The following is a 22,663-nucleotide window of genomic DNA, read 5'->3' as shown; positions in this document are numbered from 1 at the left end:
GATGTTGAATGGTTTGCCTTGGAATCGGACCGAAATCATTCTGTCATTTTTGAGATTGTATCCCAGTACTGACTTTTGCACTCTCTTGTTGACTATAAAGGCCACACCATTTTTTCTACGAGATTCCTGGCCACAGTGGTAGATATAATGGTCTTCTGAGTTAAATTCGCCCATTCCTGTCCACTTTAGGTCACTGATTCCTAAGATATCGATGTTCAGTCTTGCCATCTCATTTTTGACCACGTCAAGCTTACCTTGATTCATAGATCTTTTCCTATGCCGTATTGTTCTTTGCAGCATCGGACTTTCCTTTCACCATCAGACACATCCACAACTGAGCGTCCTTTCGGCTTTGGCCCAGCCGCTTCACTCTTTCTGGGGTTACTTGTACTTGCCCTCTGCTCTTCCTCAGTAGCATATTGGACACCTTCCGACCTGAGGGGCTCATCTTCCGGCGTCATATCTTTTAGCCTTTTGTTACTGTCCATGGGGTTTTCTTGGCAAAGATACTGGAGTGGGTTGCCATTTCCTTCTCCAGTGGATCACACTTGGTCTGAGTTCTCTGCTGTGGCCTGTCCGTCTTGGGTGGCCCTTCACGGCATAGCCCACAGCTTCATCGAACTGTGCAAGCCCCCTTGCCACGACAAGGCAGTGATCCATGAGGGGGATTTATAACATAGCCAAGCCTTATATAGCATGGTAAAGAATATCTTCTAATGGTTTATAGGCACAATGAATTTTAAACATGGTACAGAGTGACCCAAATAAAAGCATTAAATGTTTCATATGAAATCTAAGTATTCCTTTTAGCCTAAGAGAATAGCCAAATCAGTATATTATGTAGTTTACTTTATAATTTTATAAATTTACTTTATAACAGCAGATTACTATCTAACTAGCAGCTCCAGTGTTGTCATTGGGGGATTATGGGGGCAGGGTATAGTTTGTCTTTGTACTGCAAATGATATTACATAAACACCAATACGTGGATGACACCCAGCTCTATCTGTCATTGGGCGGTCAGACTGACTCTGCCCCGGAAGACCTGGACCGGGCGCTACAGGACGTGGCTGAATGGCTTAGACTGAGTCGACTGAAATTGAATCCGATGAAGACGGAGGTCCTGTGCCTGAATCGGAGCAGCTCAGAGGTAGGGATCCCACTACCGGACTTTGATGGGGCGCCATTGGTGCCAGCGTCAAGGGTCAGGAGTTTGGGAGTACTCCTGGATGCTTCCCTAACAATGGAGGCCCAGGTAGCAGCCACGACCAAGGTAGCCTTTTACCATCTCTGGCTGATTAGGCACTTGGTTCCCTTCCTCAAACGCAATGTCTGGTGTCAGTGATCCACGCTATGATTACCTCGAGGTTGGACTACTGCAATGCTCTCTACATGGGGCTGCCCTTGGTGCAACTCCGGAAGCTGCAGCTGGTGCAAAATGAGGCGGCCAGGCTGTTGATACTTGGTATTGTATTTATTAATCGTTTTAACTCTGTTTTGTTTATGTTATTTTAACTCCGTTAGCCGCCTTGACCCAGCGTGCCCGGCAAGGCAGGATACAAATAGCAATAATAAATAAATAAATAAATTGATGGGTCTCCCTATTTGGGGGCACATCCAGCCTGTGCTAAAGACACTGCACTGGCTGCCAATAGCATACCGGATTCATTTCAAGGTGCTGGTTTTGACCTTTAAAGCCCTTTATGGTCAGGGACCTTCCTATCTGAGGGACTGCCTTTCCCAGCATGTTCCCCAGAGAACAATGCGATCAGGGTCACAAAACTGCTTGGCCCTCCCTGGTCCGAAGGACGCCAGATTGACATCGACCAGGACTAGGGCGTTCTCTTTGGCTGCTCCGACCTATAGGAATAAGTTCCCCGGTGAGATCAGGCCCCTGTGGGACCTGGGACAGTTCCGCAGGGCCGTGAAAATGGAGCTTTTCCGGCAGGCATTCCGATAGAAGTGGCACCTTATCAGCTACGCCCTGTGCCAACTTACTTCCAGCTGTCAAGGTCCCATCAAAACAACGTAGATACTTCTCGAAGAAAAGGTTTCTTTATTGCAGTAATGGATCACTAGAGAGGTTTCTGTTTAGAATAACATGGAAGGACCATAGCAAGTAATATAAAAGCATTTCAAAATACTGCTAAGCCAATGATTCTATTTCCCGCTTGTAAATCCAGCGCACCAACTTGCTGGGAACCAAACGCTCCCGTTATCGTTACTAAGCTTTTCTCAGGCTCTGCTAATTAAAACAAAAAGCTGCCTCTATCCTTATCACCCACCTGCTTGGCCTTGAGTGTTACATAGTTCACTAACAAGCTCTACTTCTGGGCATGCGTCTAGGTTGCTAAGTAATAGATGAAAACAATACCCACAGCAGGAGGGAATTACACAGGTTACAACTACAGGAACAAAGCATGTACAGAGTGCATAGAACATACATCACTACAAATACATAATTTGGCAGCTTGCTGACACCAGCCTTCTTAAACTTACTTACTACTTAAACTTCTTAAACACACTTTACTATATCTGGATCGTCATTGACATATTAACAGTCTAAACCGTTTATTGTGTATTTTATTCTGAGATGTATTTTGTATTTATTGGGTTTTATGTAAGCCGCCCTGAGCCTGCCTCGGAGGGGAAGGCGGGGTAAAACTCTAAATAATAAATAAATAAATACGCCCAAATTTAAATGGCACAAGCTGTCTGAAACAATTGCCTCTCTCCTGCATTATCTCTTCTCCTCCATAAAAGAGGCTTAATGTGTCTTAAAATAATAAAACAGACAGTTTAACTGAAATTAAAAGCTGCTAAAAGCCTACAGTAGAATAAAAGATGGGATTCTAGCTTTGATTAAAGGATTGGTAGTGTATGCTCCCTAAAGTTCCCTAAAGTATATGTTCCCTAAAGTTCTCTCATTTGGAAACCTGATAGACCAAGACAGTACTTACTTGTGAGGCAAATAGATTTCACTATTTCCTAGGTATTTTACTAGGCAGACAAGACACAGACGGAGATGAACAACAAAGGTTTATTTATCAGAAAATAAAGTATTTAACAGAGTAAATGCTTTGCATGGATGGCTTTAATATATAAAGTATAACTGGCTCTCAGCTTCACCCTCCCCCCAAAGGTTACAGACTTCTCCCCCATGAGAATAACTACTTTGTAGCTGAGCCTCAAGTAAAGTAAATAAACTCTGAAGGGAAATGTGATTGCCCTGTTTCCAGACAGGTTCCCTCAGCAGGTTCAAGGCTGCCCTTTTATCACACAAATTAGGAATGTTGGGCGCTTAACACAATGCTTATTTGTCACACTAAAACAAGCTTTCTTCCCTAAGCCGACCCTCAAAACCCTAACTAAAAGCCAAATAAAAGCCTGGCTAAGCTGACACTTTTTTCCAGAGCTGTAGTTCCCTGACGAAAGAAAAAAAGGTTTTCTTTACCCCACATAAGCTGAGGCTGGCTCACCCTTCCCATTCAGTGGAATTCCATGGGCTCTGATTGGTTGACAATCACTTGGATTTGCATGAAGCCTAAATCATGAGGATTGGTTCAGAGCCCTGGAGAAGAGGTAGGACTTTTGAGGATGATTACCACAGAGACTGTTACAGAAAATAATATGGAGAGGGCAGATTGTGGCCTTAGCTGGTGGTTATCATCTCTACCAAGCTATTTTTTGCCAGAGCTTTTAAAAAAATGTCTGAGTAATTTGCATTCTACTGAATAAGCAAAGGCTGGCATAGTCCTTGTGGTTAGAATATATATTGAAGTATTTTGAATATGCATTGCTGTAAGCTTTGTACATTATTTTGAGTTGTGCAGTAAAAAGAGGTAACAAATCAAAGAAATGATAATGGGCATGAGCTAGCCAAAATTAAGAATTTATATGTGGCATAGATTTTATTAGGAGTGTTAAGGATGCTAAATCAATCCTGCAGAAAGAGATTTTCTACACAGAGACATGCTAACACAGATGCCGCTTGGAGGGATTTCCATAGGGTTCAATGGATCCATCCTTCCCGCTCCTAGCCAGCCCTTGAACATAGAATGTGTGGATGAGATCAAACTGGCCATGACTCCTCATAGAAGACAGGAATGCTTCCTATCTGCAGCCTATCCCTAAAAGCCCTAGCCTGCTAGTGGCCATTGCTCTCAGCTGTACAGAGAAGAAGGTGGGCTGGATACACTATATGATGGTTAGTAAGCAATGGTGTGTGTGCCTGGAGAGACAGCCATAGAAGAGAAATGAGAAAAGAGCAGTCCACTCAGGTATTTGACAATCCTCTATCATGGGCTCTGTAAAGCCCATTAAAAATAGATTATTTATTTATTTATTCCATTTGTATCCCGCCCTCCCCACAAACAGGCTCAGGGCAGCTTACAGTAATCAGTACAAGGTACCATAAAATCCACATAAAAACATTTAAAACATTTTAAAACATTCAGGTAATCATAAAGTACTAGTGGTACTAAACATCCCATCAGTAATTGAGATGGCGAGCTATATGATGTAACAGCAGACAATTTCAGACTAAGTAATCTTCTGGCGTCACGCATAACCATCTGTGGCCCATAACCACAGATGTTGGTGGTAGTGGTGCGGGCGGCTCCTAATTGAAAGCCTAGTGGAAGAGCTCCGTCTTGCAGGCCCTGCAGAACTGTAGAAGATCCCGCAGGGCCCTGATCTCTTCCAGGAGCTCATTCCACCAGTATGGAACCACCACTGAAAAGGCCCTGGTCCTAGTAGCAGCGAGCCTGGCGTCCTTAGGGCCTGGGAGGGTCAATCGATGTTGTGACCCCGACCGTAGTGCTCTCTGGGGTATATATGGGGAAAGGCGGTCCTTCAGGTATGTTGGACCCTGGCCATATAGGGCTTTAAAGGTGAGTACCAGCATCTTGAAGCGAATTCAGTATGATATTGGCAGCCAGTGCAGTACCTTCAGCGCAGGCCAGATATGCTCCCATCTAGGAAGACCCATCAGAAGCCTGGCCGCGGCATTCTGTACTAGCTGCAGCTTCCGGATTTACGACAAGGGCAGCCCTGTGTAGAGAGTGTTACAGTAGTCTAGTCTCAAGGTGACCATCGCATGAATCTCTGTAGCCAGGTCATCGCGGTCGAGGAAGGGAACCAACTGCCGAATCAGCCGAAGGTGGTAAAAGGCTGACTTAGCAATGGCTGCTACCTGGGCCTCCATTGTTAAGGAGGTATCCAGGAGCACTCCCAGACTCCTAACCACCAGCGCTAGTGTTAATGGTGGCCCACCAAAGGTCGAGAGTGGGATCCCTACCCCAGAACCGCCCCAACTCAGGCACAGGACCTCCGTCTTCACCGGGTTCAGCTTCAGCCAGCTCAGCCTAAGCCAACCAGCCACGGCTTGCAGTGCCCGGTAGATCTTCCGGTCTGGAGTCTGACTGGAAGTCCAACATCAGATAGAGCTGGGTGTCATCAGCGTACTGGTGACATCCCAACCCATACTCTGAGCAATCTGGGCAAGGGGGCATCAGGGAAATAACATCAGGGAAAGCACTGCCCCTTGAGGCACTCCGCACTCAAGCAGGTGTATCCTGGACTGCTATTCCCCTCGCGCCACCCTTTGTCCCCAACCCTGAAAAAAGGAAGCAAGCCATTGCAAGGCAAGCCCCTGGATCCCCATGTCAGCAAGGCGGTGGGTCAGCAACTTGTGGTTGGCCGTGGTCCAACAACAGCAGTACTGCCGAACCGCCCCAATCCAGATGCCTCCGGAAGTCATCCGTAAGAGCAACCAATGCCGTCTCCGTCCCGTGTGGAAGCCGGACTGGAAGGGATCTAATATGGAAGTGTCATCCATAAAGCCCTGCAACTGTATCGCCACCGCCCTCTCAATTAATTTGCCTAAATAGGGCAAATTGGAAACCAGCCAATAGTTAGCCAATTCGACCAGATCCAGAGATGGTTTTTTCAGGAGAGGGTGGACCATCGCTTTTTTGAGTGCCCCCGGGAACAGCTCCTCAAAGAGGGACTTGTTGATAATTTCCCTTAGGGCACCTCGGAACCCTTCATGTCTTTTGTGTTTAAGAAAATGTACCATATTTGATATTTTAAGTGTTTTTTTAAATTGGTTATTTCATTCTTTTTTATTTTAAAAAGTGCCAAGCAACCATTAGCAGGTTTGTTTAAAGAACACAGTCTTACAGTTTCTATGGCAATTTTCATTAACTTTAGGTAGTTCACATTAAGCACAAAAATATTCCAGACTGTTTGTCAAGGTAGCCAATAAGATTGCAGCCTAATGTTTGATATCTGTCTTGTTTCCTGCAATCTTACTGACCAATTGTGCATTTTATTGAGGAAAAGAAAATGTATTGTTCTCCTTGTGTTTGGTTTGGTATTGTTCTCCTTGTGTTTGGATTGGTTTGAAGAACAGAAGCTGCATTTTTTTGCCTAAGATATTGTGGAAATGTTCTTATCCCATCTAGCTCGTATTATAGATGAATCACATGGAAAGTATGACCTGACAGAAAGCTGTTTGGAGGAAACTGGAGGATTGGGAGTGGATATTATCCTTGATGCAGGAGGTCTGTAATTGTTCAAATGCTCTTATTAAATATAATACTTAAATATATATTACTAACTGTAATGATTCCTTGTTTTATACGTGTGTGTGTCTCTTTAAAAGCTTGGTTGCATGGCTGTGATAGACTAGAGTGGTTGAAGAGACAAGTGTGGTGTGATTGATGATTGACAGAGAGGGGAGGGGTTTTGGAAGTGATTCTGAGTGGATGAATATGTGTGTCTGTCAGGAGTGACAGTTACAGGTTTGACAGTTGATGAAGACAGTTGATAAGTTAGTTCGGAGTTCTGTGAGAGAAGCAAAGAGAAGTTCGATTAGCTCTAAGTTCTGTGTGGGGGATGAGTTAGACAAGCAGTTAGTTCTGTGTATGAAGGAAGTTACAGAGAATAAGAAAAAGTAAATGAAAGTTTAATTGAAGACAAATTATAGGAAAGGCTGTATGTCCTGATAACTTGGAGAGAAACAGTGAACTTATAAGACCTTGAGTTAAAGTGTTACAAAGTTACCTGAAAGATCCCTGTCAGTAAGGGAGCAGATCTTGTGTGAGACACCAAGCAATTGTTCAAAATATTCACATTACTGGTTACATTGTTCTACCCTTTTATTTATGAATTATTTCAATTTATTTTATTTAAGTATACCAGCTCTGAAAGGAATACTTCCTCAGGACCACATAGTCCCTCATGAGCCTTAAACTCGACCTACCTACCCAGTAATAGCAAGAGTAAAAGCATAAAGGTTTGGAAATCCTTTAAAATTTCCGGGTGGCAGCCAGATATACCCAGTAGAACAAAATATAAAGAACACTTTTAAAGGGAACCAGTCCTCCCCAGATAAGGGGTCGTCACACTAACAAATTCAGTAATACTCCAATATATGCTTTTGTATATTAAACTTATTTATTGTCATATGCCTGACATAATGTCATCTCTTTGTATATAGGCATATTATAAGGCCACAAGAGCAGCTCTAGAGTTGATATGTGAGGCGTTCTCTGATAAAACTATGAATTATGTTTTGATTAAACTGAGATTATGTGTACATCAGAGAGTAATTTAGTACAGGGGTTCAGTTGGGTGAAAGAGGCAAGGTATGTCATATATGTTGTTACCACTGGTGGAACCTGGATGGTCTGGCCAGAAGCTGCATGAGGGATTTTCTGTGCATAATTATATTCAATATAAAACCTAGATGATGTGTACTATTGTAAGGGGGGGGGCTCTTGAGTTAGTGATAGACACAGACTAAACACCATATAAATCATTTCAAAAATGTCTGAGTCACAGCTGTTTAAAACTTGATTTTTTTCTCCCTTTGTGTACTATAAAGGCACCAAAGAAGTTATAACTGACTAATTGAATATCACAGTATATGTAGTAGTAGCATGAACATCCTGTGGTAGTATTCAAATGAAGACCAAAACTTAGATTCATAACTTCCTTTTTCTTTTTTAAGAAGGCTGCGGCACACAAAGGGAGGAAATTCAAAAATTCATTAAGTTTAAAATTTGCTATTTCGACCACAGAATATTTTATTTATTAATTAAAACATTTATACCCTGCCATTCTGATTATTAAACTATAGTTAAAGGCAGCTTACAAAAACCAGCAAAAACCACGCCACGCATGGATAGACAAAATGGCCCTTTGTCTAACTCCACAGCACATACCCAGGTGTACAACACTACTTCCTTTCAAAGACTAGTTTCAAAAGCTTTTTGAGGACTAAACTACACAATACAATTGGTCACTGGTTGGTTTGGGGGGGAATCTTGACCTGTCACACTTTTCCTGCAGCCACATGGAAACTGTGGGGAACTTACTGAAGCACTGCAGGGTGCAATTGGGATAGAAGCACCTGGGCAGGAGGGCCTCCAGCTTCCCCCCATCGCACTTTCCCCCCAGACCAAAACAGGTCCATGGGACATTACTGAATACTGCAGATGCAGCCCAGCAACAGGGCAAAAAGTGCCCCCAATGCGTTTTGTCTCAGGGAAATTGGTGCAGGTGGGTAGGTTGAAGCCCTTCATCCCAGACCCCTAATACTGTTGTTATGATCCAAATTGGGCCCTGCAGCTTTTGGGTAAGTTCCCCCACAGCTGCCATGTGAGGGAGTCAGGACAGGGGAACCCTGAGCCAACTCATGGCCAAACATATCATGTAGTTTGGCCCCAAGTGTGTTTCCAGAACTGTACCAACATGAGAATCCACCTGTGCTCAGGGGATGGGACACTCAGGAGAAAGCGCTACACTGAGTGTCCCATTATGTGGAGACCATATTTCTCAGCTTTTACCTCCTGTTCCTCATGATGCTAGTGGCTAGCTCCAATGCTACAAGAGCCATTTTGGGTTGCTAAGGCAGTTCAAAATTCTGTCCAAGCTCAGTGATTTCTATTTACCTCTTAATATGGGGGTGGGGGGGCGTTCCCCTACAGTTTTTTAAATAGATTGATTTTTTTCTGCATTTGTAGAATTCTAAATTATAGCCCTGGCTAGCTCCATTTATACAGATTTTTTGATATGGCTCCTGTCCATGTTAGACATTTGCAGTAGTTCCTGAGCAAAATTCCTGCCATTCTCTATTAAGGTTATGCCATTTGCTTACTTCTGCAGGCCTTAATCCATTCTCATTGCTTCTTTCCAGAATACCAGGAGAGAAGGGGTGAATTAGAAATCCCACTGGAATCAACATGATGTAGGTGGCATGCTTTTGCAGGGGGAGGTGCTTGCTGCCCGAACGTAGTGGAGTGTTGCATCCAAGCCACTGATCCTTCTCCCCTTGCCCCCAGCAAAAGAGTATTACTTACATCATATCTGCAAATCTTTATTCTATTATGTCCATGAGCATGAGGAGAACACTGATGATCATGCTGGGCCCTGAGCAGCTGTCCAGCTTTGCCAGGTGTTGTCAACAGTCATGAATCACCAGCAGTCAGGGAGGTGAGCTAGGAAAATAATTGTCATGATTTTCAGTTGAAATACTTGATTTTCAGTTGAAATACAAAGAACAAAAATGAAAGTCAGTGCCAAATATTGATATTGGATAAACATAGGTGAATCCTGAATATATTAAAGAGAACTTATGAAACTTTAAAATACCATGGTTGTGTTTCCTTTTTCAGTGAGATTATACAGTAAGGAAAATGAAACAACTTCACAACAATTGCTACCACACAAACATGATATCATTATGCTGCTCAGCGTTGGAGGCCATTGGGTTACCACAGAAGAAAATCTTCAAGTAAGAATGAATATTCTGTACAGTCATTGCCAAAACTATTACTACTAATAGTGTCTAGTACTTTTTGCATTACATGGATAAAATAAGGAGTACTGGGAAATATCAGGAATAGTTAATGAATAAAAAGCATGAAATCAGGAGTAGAGGGGGCGAGATCACGAAAAGCTTTACTTGAAAAGTTTGTTTTCAAATTGAGGAGAAGTAGCCATACAAAGTAGGGAAGGTGATACTTTTTCACAAATAGTGAAGACAGAGCAAATCAGGAAGAGAAAATGAGAAGCAACAGTAGATGTGCTTGTGCAGATGGGAAGAAGAGAGGAAGGTCACAAGAGGATGTCATGGAAGAGATGCAATCAGGGCACAAGATGGAGAATTGCAGAAAACAGTTGTTGGTGAGTTGGATCTGTTAAGCTCAGTGGAAGTCATTGGTGGTTGCAGAGCTGTCCCACAATCCCCATCTCCCCAGCAGCCCCTTCCAAGCCTGGGAGTGCTGTCTGCTGTGGTTGAGGGACCCTTGTGGACTGTTGTGGACAATTGTCAGTGGGCTGCAGTGAGGCAGGGTGAAATTGTCCACTCCTTCCTCTTCCATCAGCTCAGGAAGAGCAACTTCACCTTCTGCCCACTTCATCCACTCAACCTGCATGGCGATTAATCCACACAAGTCCTATGACTCTGGGAATCAACTTTCCCAAAGTCAGAAGATGCTGCTACAGGAGAGGGGAGCATAAGAAAGTTCCCAATTCTTGTGAGCATGGGTACTGGGATTCAGCCTTGAAAGTGAGGCACAGCATAAAAGGAAGCATCTGTAAAGCAGCATTGATGGTAAGTATGTCCCACGTACCCCAGCATGTGGTCTGGTTCCTTTACCACCAGTGCTTGCCATGGAACAAAGAGGCTTCCCGTCTTCAGCAAGTAGTATTTTTGCTTAGTCTCTGTGCAAGATTTTTCCTAGAGAAGATAAGAAAGGGGCTACTGAAAGGGCAAATCAAGGCAAAAGGACACGAAACACGTGCAGCCACCTTGATACCCTCTGTTTTTCCAGTCATGATCTTCTGGAGGAAATTCCTAGTAACAACCAGTCAGCTAACCTTTGGGGCAGTATTTAGCACAAGCTTAGCAAGCTAACCAAATAAGTATTTTGTATAATAATAAGAGGCTGTTCATTTGAAATTTCTAGTGTAGCATGAATAAGTATTCTGAGTGCATAATAATGACTAGTGCAATGCTTGGCTGATTATAAATTTACTGAAAACAATTAAATTTAATATCTGTATCCAATTGCTTATTAGCAGGAAATTTCTATCAGTCATCCACATGTGCTTATATTATTTTGGATAATGATTTCAACTAGTTTTAATTTTTTGGGGTTTTAGTTGGATCCTCCAGATATTCGCTGCCTTTTCCTCAAAGGTGCTACAGTGTCTTTTCTAAATGAAGAAGTGTGGAATCTGTCAAATTTGAAACAAGGAAAGTATCTTTATATCCTTTCTAAGATTTGTGGGAATGATCATCTAATTGATGAATAATTTACCTGAACACAGTAGTAACAAAATGTACATATATTGTCATACTGACATCAGAACATTTATAAAATAGATTTGGTGATGAATAATTTACCTGAACAGAGTGGTAACAAACTGTACGTATATTGTCATAGTATCATCTGAATATTTAACTTTTTTTTAATTATTAGTTTATATACAGAAAGGGGGAAAGGGGGAAGGAGAAAGAAAAGGAAAGTACAGAAATATTTAAAAATTCCAATTTAGCATTCTGCATGCATATCTTCTCATTACAATTTCACAACTACTTCATCTGTCATTCTTACTATTCTTCACATGATCTTATTTTCTTAATACTTAAGTTTTAACCAGTCATAGAATGCCCTCCAAGGTCCCATAAATTCTTCTTCCATTTTTCCTTTTAATATATTTGTCAACTTGTCAATTTCAGCACATTCTATAATCTTCAATATCAGCTCATGTAGCGCTGGAATCTTCAATGTCCTCCATGCCATTGCAAATAAAATTCTGGCTGTTATAACATGTAAAATAAAATATCTGTGATTCTTAGCTAACTGGTAGACTTTTTAACAAAAATATCTCTGTTTTAAGAGGTATTTTAATATTCAGGATTAAATGTAAGAAAGTATGCACTTCAATCCAGAATTTATGAACCTTTTTACATGTCTATCACATATGGTAATACAACCCAATATGGTTATTACATTTCCAACACATATTACTCAAGTTTTTATACATTTTAGCCAATCTATCTGGGGTTAGTTGCCATCTATAGAACATTTTATATAAGTTTTCTTTGAATGAAACAGATTTAGTCAACTTAATATTCACTTTCCATATTTTACTCCGCTGTGACAGATTGATGTTATAACCCACATCTAACCATACACTCTTTAACTATTTCATCCTGCATTTTCAATTGCATCAGCATACCATACATTTTCTTAATGAATGTATCTCTTGAAATACTTAATCATTTTTCAAATACACATTGTTTTAGGAGGATTTTAAATGATTATTTTATATTATGTTTATGATTATTTATGTAATTCTATGTGAGCCGCCCTGAGCCCGTCTTGGCAAGGGAGGGCAGGATATAAACTAAATTAAATAAATAATTAAATAAATAAATGTTCTGAATAGAAGCCATCTGTCTGTTTATCCTTACTATATCTAGATTCCACTTGCATTCTAGTCCACCAATCTAAGTTTATTTCATTTTTCTTCAGTTCTTCCTGAGATTTTAAATTATTTTCATCATCTAACAATTCTGCATATCTAATAACTGTTGTTTTGAAGTCAAAGTTGGTTGAGAAAAAGCTTCCACTGGAGACACCCATCTTGGAATTTTAGTATATATCAGCGGACGAATCTTTTCCCACATCATCTTATCATATGATTTTAAAAATATTTATGTCCGGAGGCTTTCCCATACCATAAAAAATTATTTATTTATTTTATTTTATTTCATTTATACCCCGCCCTCCCCGCATGCGGAGTGCCATCCCAGTTTTAAATCGTGTCCTTCTAGAGCCAGTAGCCTATGATCTTCAAGTAGAATCCATTTTCTCAGTCAAACCAGACTTGCTGCTCTATAATAATTCTTCCAGTCTGGTACTCCAAATCCACTATTATCTTTCACATCCTGCAAGGCTTTCAGTTTGATTCTTGGATTTTTCCCTTGTCATATAAAATTGTGTCAGTTTATTCAATTCATTTTTTAAAAATTGTTTAATGTATATCAGCAGTGTCTGAAATAAAAACAACATACGTAGTAAAACGTTCATTTTCAAAATTGCTATTCTGCCCATTAGTGTTACTTGCAAAATTTTCCATTTCTCTAAATCTTTTTTAATGTCTCACAACACTTTATTATAATTATCTTTCATCAGGGAACTACATTTTGCTGTAATATTAATACCCAAATATTTGACTTTCTTCTCCAGTTGAAATCCAGTCAACAGACACACCAGATAGACATTCCAATCATCCACACAGCATCCATTCCAAAAACCCTCCCCCTCTCTGTCACTCACCAATCATACCACTTGACTGAGTCCAGCATCCTAGTCTGTCATACATCCATACAAACCACTTTTAAAGACACACACACACAAAACATGAAATCGTTACAATGTCCCTTTAATAAGGGAGTCTTTTCTAATAGCTCTTGTCAGAACTTCCAAAGCAGGATAAACAACAATGGAGATATTGGACAACCTTGTCTTGTCCCTTTTTATCAATCAATTAATTGTTTACTACTGCTTTCACTTTCTGCTTTGTATATATAGCTTCAATCGCCCTTATGAAATTAATCCCAAAATCCATTATCTTCAGCTGTTGAATAATAAATTGCCAGCTGACATTGTCAAATGCTTTTTCAGCATCCAAAAATATCAAAGCTGTATTTAACTATTCTTTTAAATAGGTTTGGTGCAGAAGTTCCTTTCTCTTTATTACTGGGAGCAGTAATGTTAATGATGGTTAAAACCAGTGCAGTTCTTCACTATTTATTTATTATTAAATTTCTATCCCGCCCTCCCCGCAGGGCAGGCTCAGGGCGGCTCACATTCAGCAGCTGGGTCAATATAAATCATATAAATACCTAAAAATGAAATAAAACAATCACATATTAAACAGTTGAGAACTAAAGTTAAAATGCTCGTGGAGATGGTCAGTCCTTCAGTCAGTTAAAGATGGCAGGCTGTAAGATGTAAGGCCATGTCCCAGTTCAGCGGTATCCAGTCTCACACGATGCTGTATCTCGATCTCCAAAAAAGGGCCGGCCTATTATCAGGAAGTTAATAATGATAATAGTTGATGGTAGTCATTGGTAGGAGTGGGTGGCTCCTAATTGAAGGCCTGGTGGAAGAGCGGTCCCTCAGGTATGCTGGACCCTGGCCATGTAGGGCTTTAAAGGTCAATACCAGCACCTTGAAGCGAATTCTGTATGCTTTTGACAGCCAGTGCAGTGCTTTCAGCACAGGCCCGATCTGTTCCCATCTAGGGAGATCCATCAGAAGCCTGGCCGCGGCATTCTGCACTAGCTGCAACTTCCGGATTAGTGACAAGGGCAGCCCCATGTAGAGAGCATTACAGTAGTCTCATCTCAAAGTGACCATTGCATGGATCACTGTAGCCAGGTCATTGCGGTTGAGGAAGGGAACCAACTGCCGGATCAGCCGAAGATGGTAAAAGGCCAACTTGGCAGTGACTGCTACCTGGGCCTCCATAGTTAAGGAGGGGTCCAGGAGTACTCCCAAGCTCCTTGCCTCCAGCACTGGCACCAATGGAGCCCCGTCGAAGGTTGGGAGTGGGATCCCCATCCCCAGGCCACCCCGACTCAGGCACAGGACCTCCGTCTTCGCCAGGTTCAGCTTCAGCCGGCTCAGTCTAAGCCAACCAGCCACAGCTTGCAATGCCCAGTCCAGATCTTCCGGGCTGGACTCTGACCAGCCACCCAACATCAGATAGAGCTGGATGTCATCAGCATACTGGTGACACCCCGGCCCATACTTCCAGGCAATCTGGGCAAGGGGGCGCATGTAGATGTTAAACAACATTGGGGAAAGCACTGCCTCCTGAGGCACACCGCACTCGAGCGGGTGCCTCCTGGACTGCTGTTCCCCTAGCACCACCCTTTGTCCCCGACCCTGTCAAATGCAGCCGACAGGTCTAACAACAGCACTGCCGAACCGCTCCGATCCAGGTGCCTCCGGAAGTCATCAGTAAGGGCAACCAGCTGTTTGCGTCCCGTGTCCCGGGCGAAAACCAGACTGGAAGGGATCTAAGACGGAAGCGTCATCCAGAAAGCTCTGTAACTGTATCTCCACCGTCCTCTCGATTAATTTGCCCAAATAGGGCAAATTGGAAATAGGGCAAATTGGAAATAGGGCAAATTGGAAACAGGTTGGCCAATTCGGTCAGAGTTGGTTTTTTCAAGAGAGGGCGGACCATTGCTTCCTTGAGTGCCACTGGGAATCGCTCCTCAGAGAGGGACCTGTTGACAATCTCCCTCAGGGCATCTCGGAACCCCTTGTGGCCCACTTTAATGAGCCAGGAAGGGCACGGGTCAAGGCTGCATGTGGTTGGGTGTACATGCACGAGCAGTCTGTCAACTTCCTCCAGGCTGAGTGGGCTGAAACAATCCAAACCCAGACCTGAAGACATGCACTATCGTCATAAAGCCCATTCTTGGCCTCTCAAACATGGAGAATGGGCATGCTACTTTTGAACAAGCCTACATTGTAGTTATTTTAATAGTTCTCTATACACCTTGCCTTTTTAATTCATAGATATACTGGGAGACTTACAATATTACACTGAAAAATTAATATTTTCAATAAAACATTACAGGAAATGTGGAAGTTATTCTGAGAAGGGGTGTTCTTCTGGAGGAGACTACACAATAGTCAACCAGTTGCCCTTGAAGAGGCAACAAACAGATCATAGAGGCCTACATCCCCTGATGTTGCCTCCCAGCACTGAGTCTGAGAAATAAGGCCAAATAGAAATGTTCTAAACAAATAAATAAATGTTGAGAATATTTGAATTGTCTCTGTTTCATCTGCTGCAGTCATCTCACACACATCTGCTGAGCATACAGAACAGAGAATGTGACTTTAAAGCTAGCTGGCTTGGATCCCAGCACATTTCATTTTAGAAATTAAAAAGTTTATAAAGAGAGATACTTTATAGGCTTTTCGGTATGGTTTAGTTTTGTTCGGTTTTATACTTTTTCTTTTATTTACCCTAACTTAGTGATGGGCTTAATGCTCTCTACTGTTTATATTTAACTGCAGCAATTGTAATGAGTACAATGTACTCATTACAATTGAGCTGCGGTGGCTCAAGTGGTTAAGACGCTGAACTGCAGGCTGTGGAAGGTAGTTTTGTTCGGTTTTATACTTTTTCTTTTATTTACCCTAACTTAGTGATGGGCTTAATGCTCTCTACTGTTTATATTTAACTGCAGCAATTGTAATGAGTACAATGTATAATCAAACAAGTAATTTCTAGGGCAGTGCTTTTAGGGGAGCATTTTATCACATTTTTATTTTATATCATGATGTACCACATCAATATGTACTTGTTGTTATTCAGTCACACGGTGGAGTCGAGTCTGACTCTTCGTGACCCCATGGACCATATCCAGCCAGGCTCTCCTGTCTTCCACCATCCTCTGGAGTTTGCTGTTAAGAAAATAAGGGGTGTACTTCTGGATGAGACCACACAGTAGTCAACCAGTCACCCTTGGAGAAACAACAAACATAGCATAGAGGCCTCCATTGCCTGATGTTGCCTCCCAGCACTGGTATTCAGAGGTTTACTTGCTCTGGATGTGAAGACTTCCTTTAGTCATGGCTAGTAACCACTGATGGACCTATCCCCATTAATCTGTCTGATTCCCTTTTAAAGCTATCAATGCTATTGGCATCTCCACAATATAGTCTCCACAGTATAATTATGCATTGAATAAAGAATTACTTCTGTTCATCCTTAACTTCATTGGGTGTCCCTGAATTCTAGTATCATGGTAGAGGGAGAATGTTTTTTCTCTCTCTATCCAGTTTCTCAGAGTAAGTTTTCTCTCAGTTTTCTTTCAGCAAGCTTGTTCCGCAATGTGCTTAGTCATTCTGCCTTTCGTAATAGTTTCTACTAATTTACCCAGAATAGATGTTAAGCTAATTGGCCAGTAATTTCCTGAGTCCCCTCTGGATTCCTTTTAAACAGCTGGTATAGCGTTTGCTATTTTCCAGTCCTCAGCCAATTTAGTGAAATCCCAGGCTGATAACATGGGTTAAACTTTGTTACTTCGTTTACAAACAGGCTCTCAGAGTCACTGTCTTGAAGTACGTTAACAATTGCTGTGCTAAAGAATCCTCATTTATGACATACCATGCTAATCCTTATACTAGAGCAGATACCAGTTCTATTGAGTTTTTCTGATACAAACTTGATCCATAGATTATCCTGCCCTCCTGCGCCTAACAATTGGCGTCATTAATGTTCGGACTGCTGGGGAGAGGAGTTTTTCCTCTCTACTCTAGCTCTTCCCCAATACAGCACTTTACTTGCTTGCAAACAAGCCAAATGGCTTCCATAGTTTTCTAGAGGAGAAAGTAAATGCTGCCTATCACATTGATGGGCATGCTACTGATGGGTCAAGGAATAAGACTCTCATGAGATATGGGTTAGTTGATTGCTATTTAATACAAAACACATTGCTATTGTTTTAAAATAAAAATACTGTTTTTAAGGATAACCAAATACAGCCTATAATAGCACTGCGATTATGAGAGTACTAGCACATATACAAGTTGAAGACCTGCTCACAGATATGTTGTTTTCCTTGACAAACCTCTTATATACGTATTCTAGAAGATATAATGGAGAAGTTATCAAGTGGTGTTTTTAGGTATGTCATATTCCTGAAATAGATTTCTACAAGCTGCAACATAAATAATGTTTGCTCTTTGTGTAGCTCCATGTCACTTAAAATCCATGGGTATTTCTCTAATAAACATGTATGATACATAGTTGCAGCTATTGACTAGGATCCAAAGTACGATGAAATTAGTTGTGTGAATCCAAGAGAACTGTACACTGTAGTACTGCCACCTCTCTGAATATCCTCCAAGCTCCCAGTAGGGGTCAGTTACCATGACTTCCAGGCGCACACATACGCACACATGGACATATGAAAAACACAAAAATACCCCCCATATATCAATAAAGTAGGGAGACAGGTTTCAAATAGTAAAACCCATGTGTAGAAACAGTAAACCCCCTCCCCCCTTTCCTATACAACCCCAAGGCAAATTTAGGCTTCATTAGCCAGAAATTTGCAATACTATCTGTCACCCTATCTGATGATACAGCTAAGCTATAAGTGTTGCCAAAGCCTATCATTTCAAACCTTGACTTATTGATGCAAAGCTTGATGATGATATAGGCTGGGACCAAGGGTTGCCAGGCAGGATTATTTGTATCACAGCATGTACTACCACCTCATTTTGCTCCTTCTGCTCCATTAAGGGAGTGTGGGGGCTGGAGTGGAGGGGTAACCCTACTGGTGCCTGATGATGTCATACTTCCACAGTATGGCCCACTTGGTTCCAATCAAGGAAGATTCTGTTACCCTTGGTTTATAGTATCCTGGAGGATTGGGGAGATTTGTACTGCTGTCAGAACTCAAAAGCACATATTTCTCTTCTTCCCAATGATTAGTTGCAGGTTCCTTCTATTACTCATTCAGAATTGAGTGCCTATTGGTATGGGAATGAAATATTGGTTGGTCACATAGCCCTAATTGCTCCCTGACAGCACCCTAAAATTGTTGTAAACCTTTAAGGACTCTGCCCATTTTGAAAGTAAAAGACCTTTGGAGGAGGGTAGGACTGGATTAAAATAGCTTCCACATTCTAATTAATTGAATTCCCTACGGTTCTTTAAACCATAAAGGAAACAGAACCATTAATGTGTTATCTTATCCTGGGGAACTGGAGGGGGGGAATTAGGATAAATGTGGTACAGCTCCTCACTGGGACACCCCAACATTTGCATTATCCATATCAAACTGGTCCATATCAAACTGGTGATTACAGTATCCCTTCCACTATGTAAGAGGAGACATATAAATAATAATTTTAGCTTTGGTTTTTATTTGACCTGCACAATGGTTGCATGAATTCATAATGTTTTAATTTTGATTATTATATGTATTTTTGCTTTTGTCTTCCCTGGAATAACAATAATTATGACTTTGAAACTGCCAAGCTTGTCTAACAGCACATTGGCAACAACATTCATTCATTATTATTTTGCAAAACAGTGAATCTTTAGAAAGATGAATCCACTTGTGATCCCTGCTTAAGAGGGCCAGCATAGTGGTTAGAATGTCAAACTGTGTGTTGCCTTCCTAATTGGCCCAGCAGTTCTCTTAATTTCTTGCATCACTCAACTTGTTCCCTCAACAGTAAAACTGGTGGCCCCTGCTGATCACAGACACAGCCTAACAGGGCCACCAATGAACAACAGGGATGTTTCTGCATACTGAAAACCTCCAAAATATGCAGAACAATGACTTTTTGCTTCTGTACCCACCCCCTCCCCCATGAAGACTTGAGCATGCATACTGCCTCATGCGGCCATGGAACCATAACAACAGAGCTTTTATTCTGCCCATTGACTGACTAATTGGAAGCAAGTGATTTGCTGCTTGTGTCCATCCAGCCTAGTAGCTAATTATGAGGTTGGGGAGGGGGAAATTCCTATATTGGTGGTATTGGAGGGTGAAAGGTGAGGGGCACACTACTTACAATAAGAGAGCTAGGCAAACTGCCCTATAGCAAAATAAAGATGAGAAATTTTGACGCTGTGAGCAACAGTCCCTTAAATGTTAGGGAGAGCTTTTCTGTAGTAGTACTGTTGGGGTTCAACAAAGCTGCTTACCATAGGTCACTTAAATAGCACTAAAGGAAAATGTAAATTTGAGACAGTAACATTTTTGCATTGTGACGTGACAGTAGAACGTGCGCTCCCAAAGCCTACTTGTTGGTTCCAAATACTGAGGCAAAATTCGTATGTCATATTTAAAAATGCAATGTAATTGAGTTATTTCCACAGTCAATGAAAATTGCTCTGGGACAATCTGCTTGTGCTCCTATGTGGTAAAAGAAGCCTATTTAACATCAGGCTTATGTGCCAATGCATGATATTGAAAACAGCCTGTTTATTCTTGGGCTTTGCTACCCGCTCCATGTGCATGCTCATAGCTACTGTGAAGTACAGTTGAATTATCTTTAACACTACAAATGTATAAGTGGGGACCCATTCCCCCCACCTGTGCTTCTCCCCCTTCTCACTCTTTCTCCCTCCTGCCACCCCTTTTCTTACCCTCTCCTCTGTGCCTGTCACTTTCTCTCACTTTCTGCCCCCACCCCATCATTTTCTTTCTTTTCTGCCCTACCCCACCACTCTCTCACTCTCTCTTTCAGCCTCCCACCCCATAACTCTCTCTTCCTTGCCTCCCCATCACTCTACCGGACTCCTGCCTGCTTCCTACCCCCCCAGCAGAAGTGGTGGCAGCAGTGCTCCCAGGCATCCACCTCCCCCCCTCTCGCAGCAGTGGTGGGGTGGCTCTCCAGAAATCACAATGGATCTCCTGACTAAAGAGAACAGTTCCCCTTAGGGTTTCCTGAGAAATTCCTGGAGATTTGGGGGTGAACCCTTGGGAGGGTGAGGTTTGGAGAGGGAAGCAACCTCAGTAGCGTAGAGTTTACCGTCCAAAACAGCAGTTTCCTCCAGGAGAACTGATGTCTCATCTGGAAATCAGTTATAATTCTGAGATATCTCCAGCCCTCACCTGGAGGTTGTCAATGCTAGTTCCCCTGGAAGAAATGGCTGCTTTGGAGGGTACTGTCTATAGCATTATACCCTTTCTGAGGTCCCTCCCCTCCTCAATCCCCATCCTTCCCAGGCTCCATCCCCCAAATCTCCAGGAATTTCCCAACCTGGAGTTGGCAACACTGTCTCCTTCCCACTCGAAAGCCAGTGTACCTTTATCTGCCCTGTCTTCAGCATTCCATCTCCTACCCCTCTGCAGCTCTACCTAGGAAAACTACAGTCTTTCTCCACAGTGGAGACCAAAGCAGCTTCTCCTCTCCCTTTTGTTCACACAACAACCTTGTGAGGTAGGTTTGGCTGAAAGTATGTGACTCATCCAAAATCACCCAGTGAGCTTCCACAGCAAGATGGGGATCCAACCTTGGGTCTCACAGACCCTACTCTGAAGCTCTAACTGCTGCAACCCACTGGCTTTCATAAGATGACTGCTGTTGAACAATAGCAAAAAGCCAGGCCTAGTTGAGTCATGTAGGTCAGGTGGTATCAAGTAACTTAGAAGCTGCTATTAGGCCTAGGGTTGCCAGTCTCCAGCTGGCACCTGGAGATCCCCCAGAATTACAGCTGAACTCCAGACAATGGGGATCTGCCTCTAGAGAAAATGGCTACTTTGGAGGGTAGACTCTGTGGCATTATGCCCTTCCCCAAATCCTGCCCTCCTCAGAGTCCACCACAAAATCTCCAGGAATTTCTCAACCTGGACCTGGCAACCTGAGTCAGGCCTGGCTCCCATGAATCCTCCCTCAAAGGCCAAAATAGGCCTGGAAAGGGCCTGCCCCCTCCCTCTGCCTTTTTACTCACAAAACCCCAGTAGGAAATACCGTGGTTGCCTAGCAACAGCCACTGATGAAATATGTTTTTTAAAGCTACAGGCACTTCTTTTATCATATTTGGATTTTTAAAAACTTCCCAAGGCTGTGTGGTGGTGGTGGTTTTATTTCATATTTTTCTGCAAACCTGGATCCTTTTTCAGGTTTGTAGAAAGATCTGTCTTGCCCGTTCACAGGTCCAGTCACCGGATTTAAGTATCCAAAGATTTGCCAACTTTGCTATTAGAATATAAGATGTAATACATTGCTTTCTATTTGCTGTGCTTCTCTGTGTGCTTCCAGGGAACCTCGTGAAACTATAACACATTCATTTTCCTTGAGCAGTAAGGTTTGCACTACTAAAATGTAAAGTCTATTGCAATTGTCCTGAAATGTGTTTTTTCATCTGAGCATACATTCCAGACACTTCTGATTGTTCTCTTTTAGGCCTAATTTGGATGAGCCAATCCCATTGTACGAAGCTAAAGTTGCTATGGAAATGGTTCAGAAGAATCAAGCAAGAAAAAAACAAGTTGTCCAGCTGTGAAGCACATATTTCTAGCTTCTAAGGCTGCACTTTTGTATAGTGTGTATGTATACAGTAGTGGTCACTGAATAAGTAAATCTTTAGCTAATTATACAATTACTATTTTAAGATTCTTTTTACATCTTGGGGAGAAATTGGAGGTTTTTGGTCAGAGCTTTCATTTTGTCTGTAGCAATTTCTAAACTATAAATTCAGTCTTAATCTTCTCTCTCCCTTCCCAAAGTAAAATCTTTGTCTTGAAGAGGTGATATATGTTTCTGTCATAGTTCTTTTTTTATATTTGGTAGTATTTTTGTTTTATTGGGACTTCTGCATACTGTTTTCGATGAAGCCAAGAGGAGGAAAATCTTATTAAAATTGAAGGGTATAAGTGGAAAACTGTTCATGTTGGCAAGGACATCCGAAAGCGCTTTCTTAAACTGACTTGATTTTCATGGTGGTTTTGCTATGACTTTCTGATTCTCCTGTGATATTACTACTGTTGAAGAGTTTTAATATACGACTAACCCTGGAAAAAAATCTCATAATTCAAACTTAAAATCCTTTTTAATGTTCATTACAATTTTGATTCACTGTC

At 41.9% G+C, this 22,663-nt stretch overlaps 1 protein-coding gene across 1 annotated transcript in view; it reads left to right on the top strand.

Moving 5' to 3' along the window:
- The window catches only part of CRYZL1 (crystallin zeta like 1), a 55,426-nt gene extending 33,217 nt beyond the window's left edge, over positions 1–22,209 (top strand). Inside the window, exons 9-13 of the mRNA XM_015424943.1 lie at positions 6,468–6,566; positions 9,684–9,802; positions 11,176–11,281; positions 17,698–17,743; positions 21,987–22,209. Of these exons, the coding sequence (XP_015280429.1) occupies positions 6,468–6,566; positions 9,684–9,802; positions 11,176–11,281; positions 17,698–17,743; positions 21,987–22,086 (470 nt within the window). The 3' untranslated portion in view covers positions 22,087–22,209. The remainder of the gene's footprint in view (positions 1–6,467; positions 6,567–9,683; positions 9,803–11,175; positions 11,282–17,697; positions 17,744–21,986) is intronic.
- Positions 22,210–22,663: the final 454 nt, after the last annotated feature.

This window comes from Gekko japonicus, unplaced genomic scaffold (assembly GCF_001447785.1).
Source record: "Gekko japonicus isolate JY-2015 unplaced genomic scaffold, Gekko_japonicus_V1.1 scaffold1770, whole genome shotgun sequence".
NCBI lineage: Eukaryota > Metazoa > Chordata > Lepidosauria > Squamata > Gekkonidae > Gekko > Gekko japonicus.
This window is presented reverse-complemented; position numbering and strand designations above follow the sequence as displayed.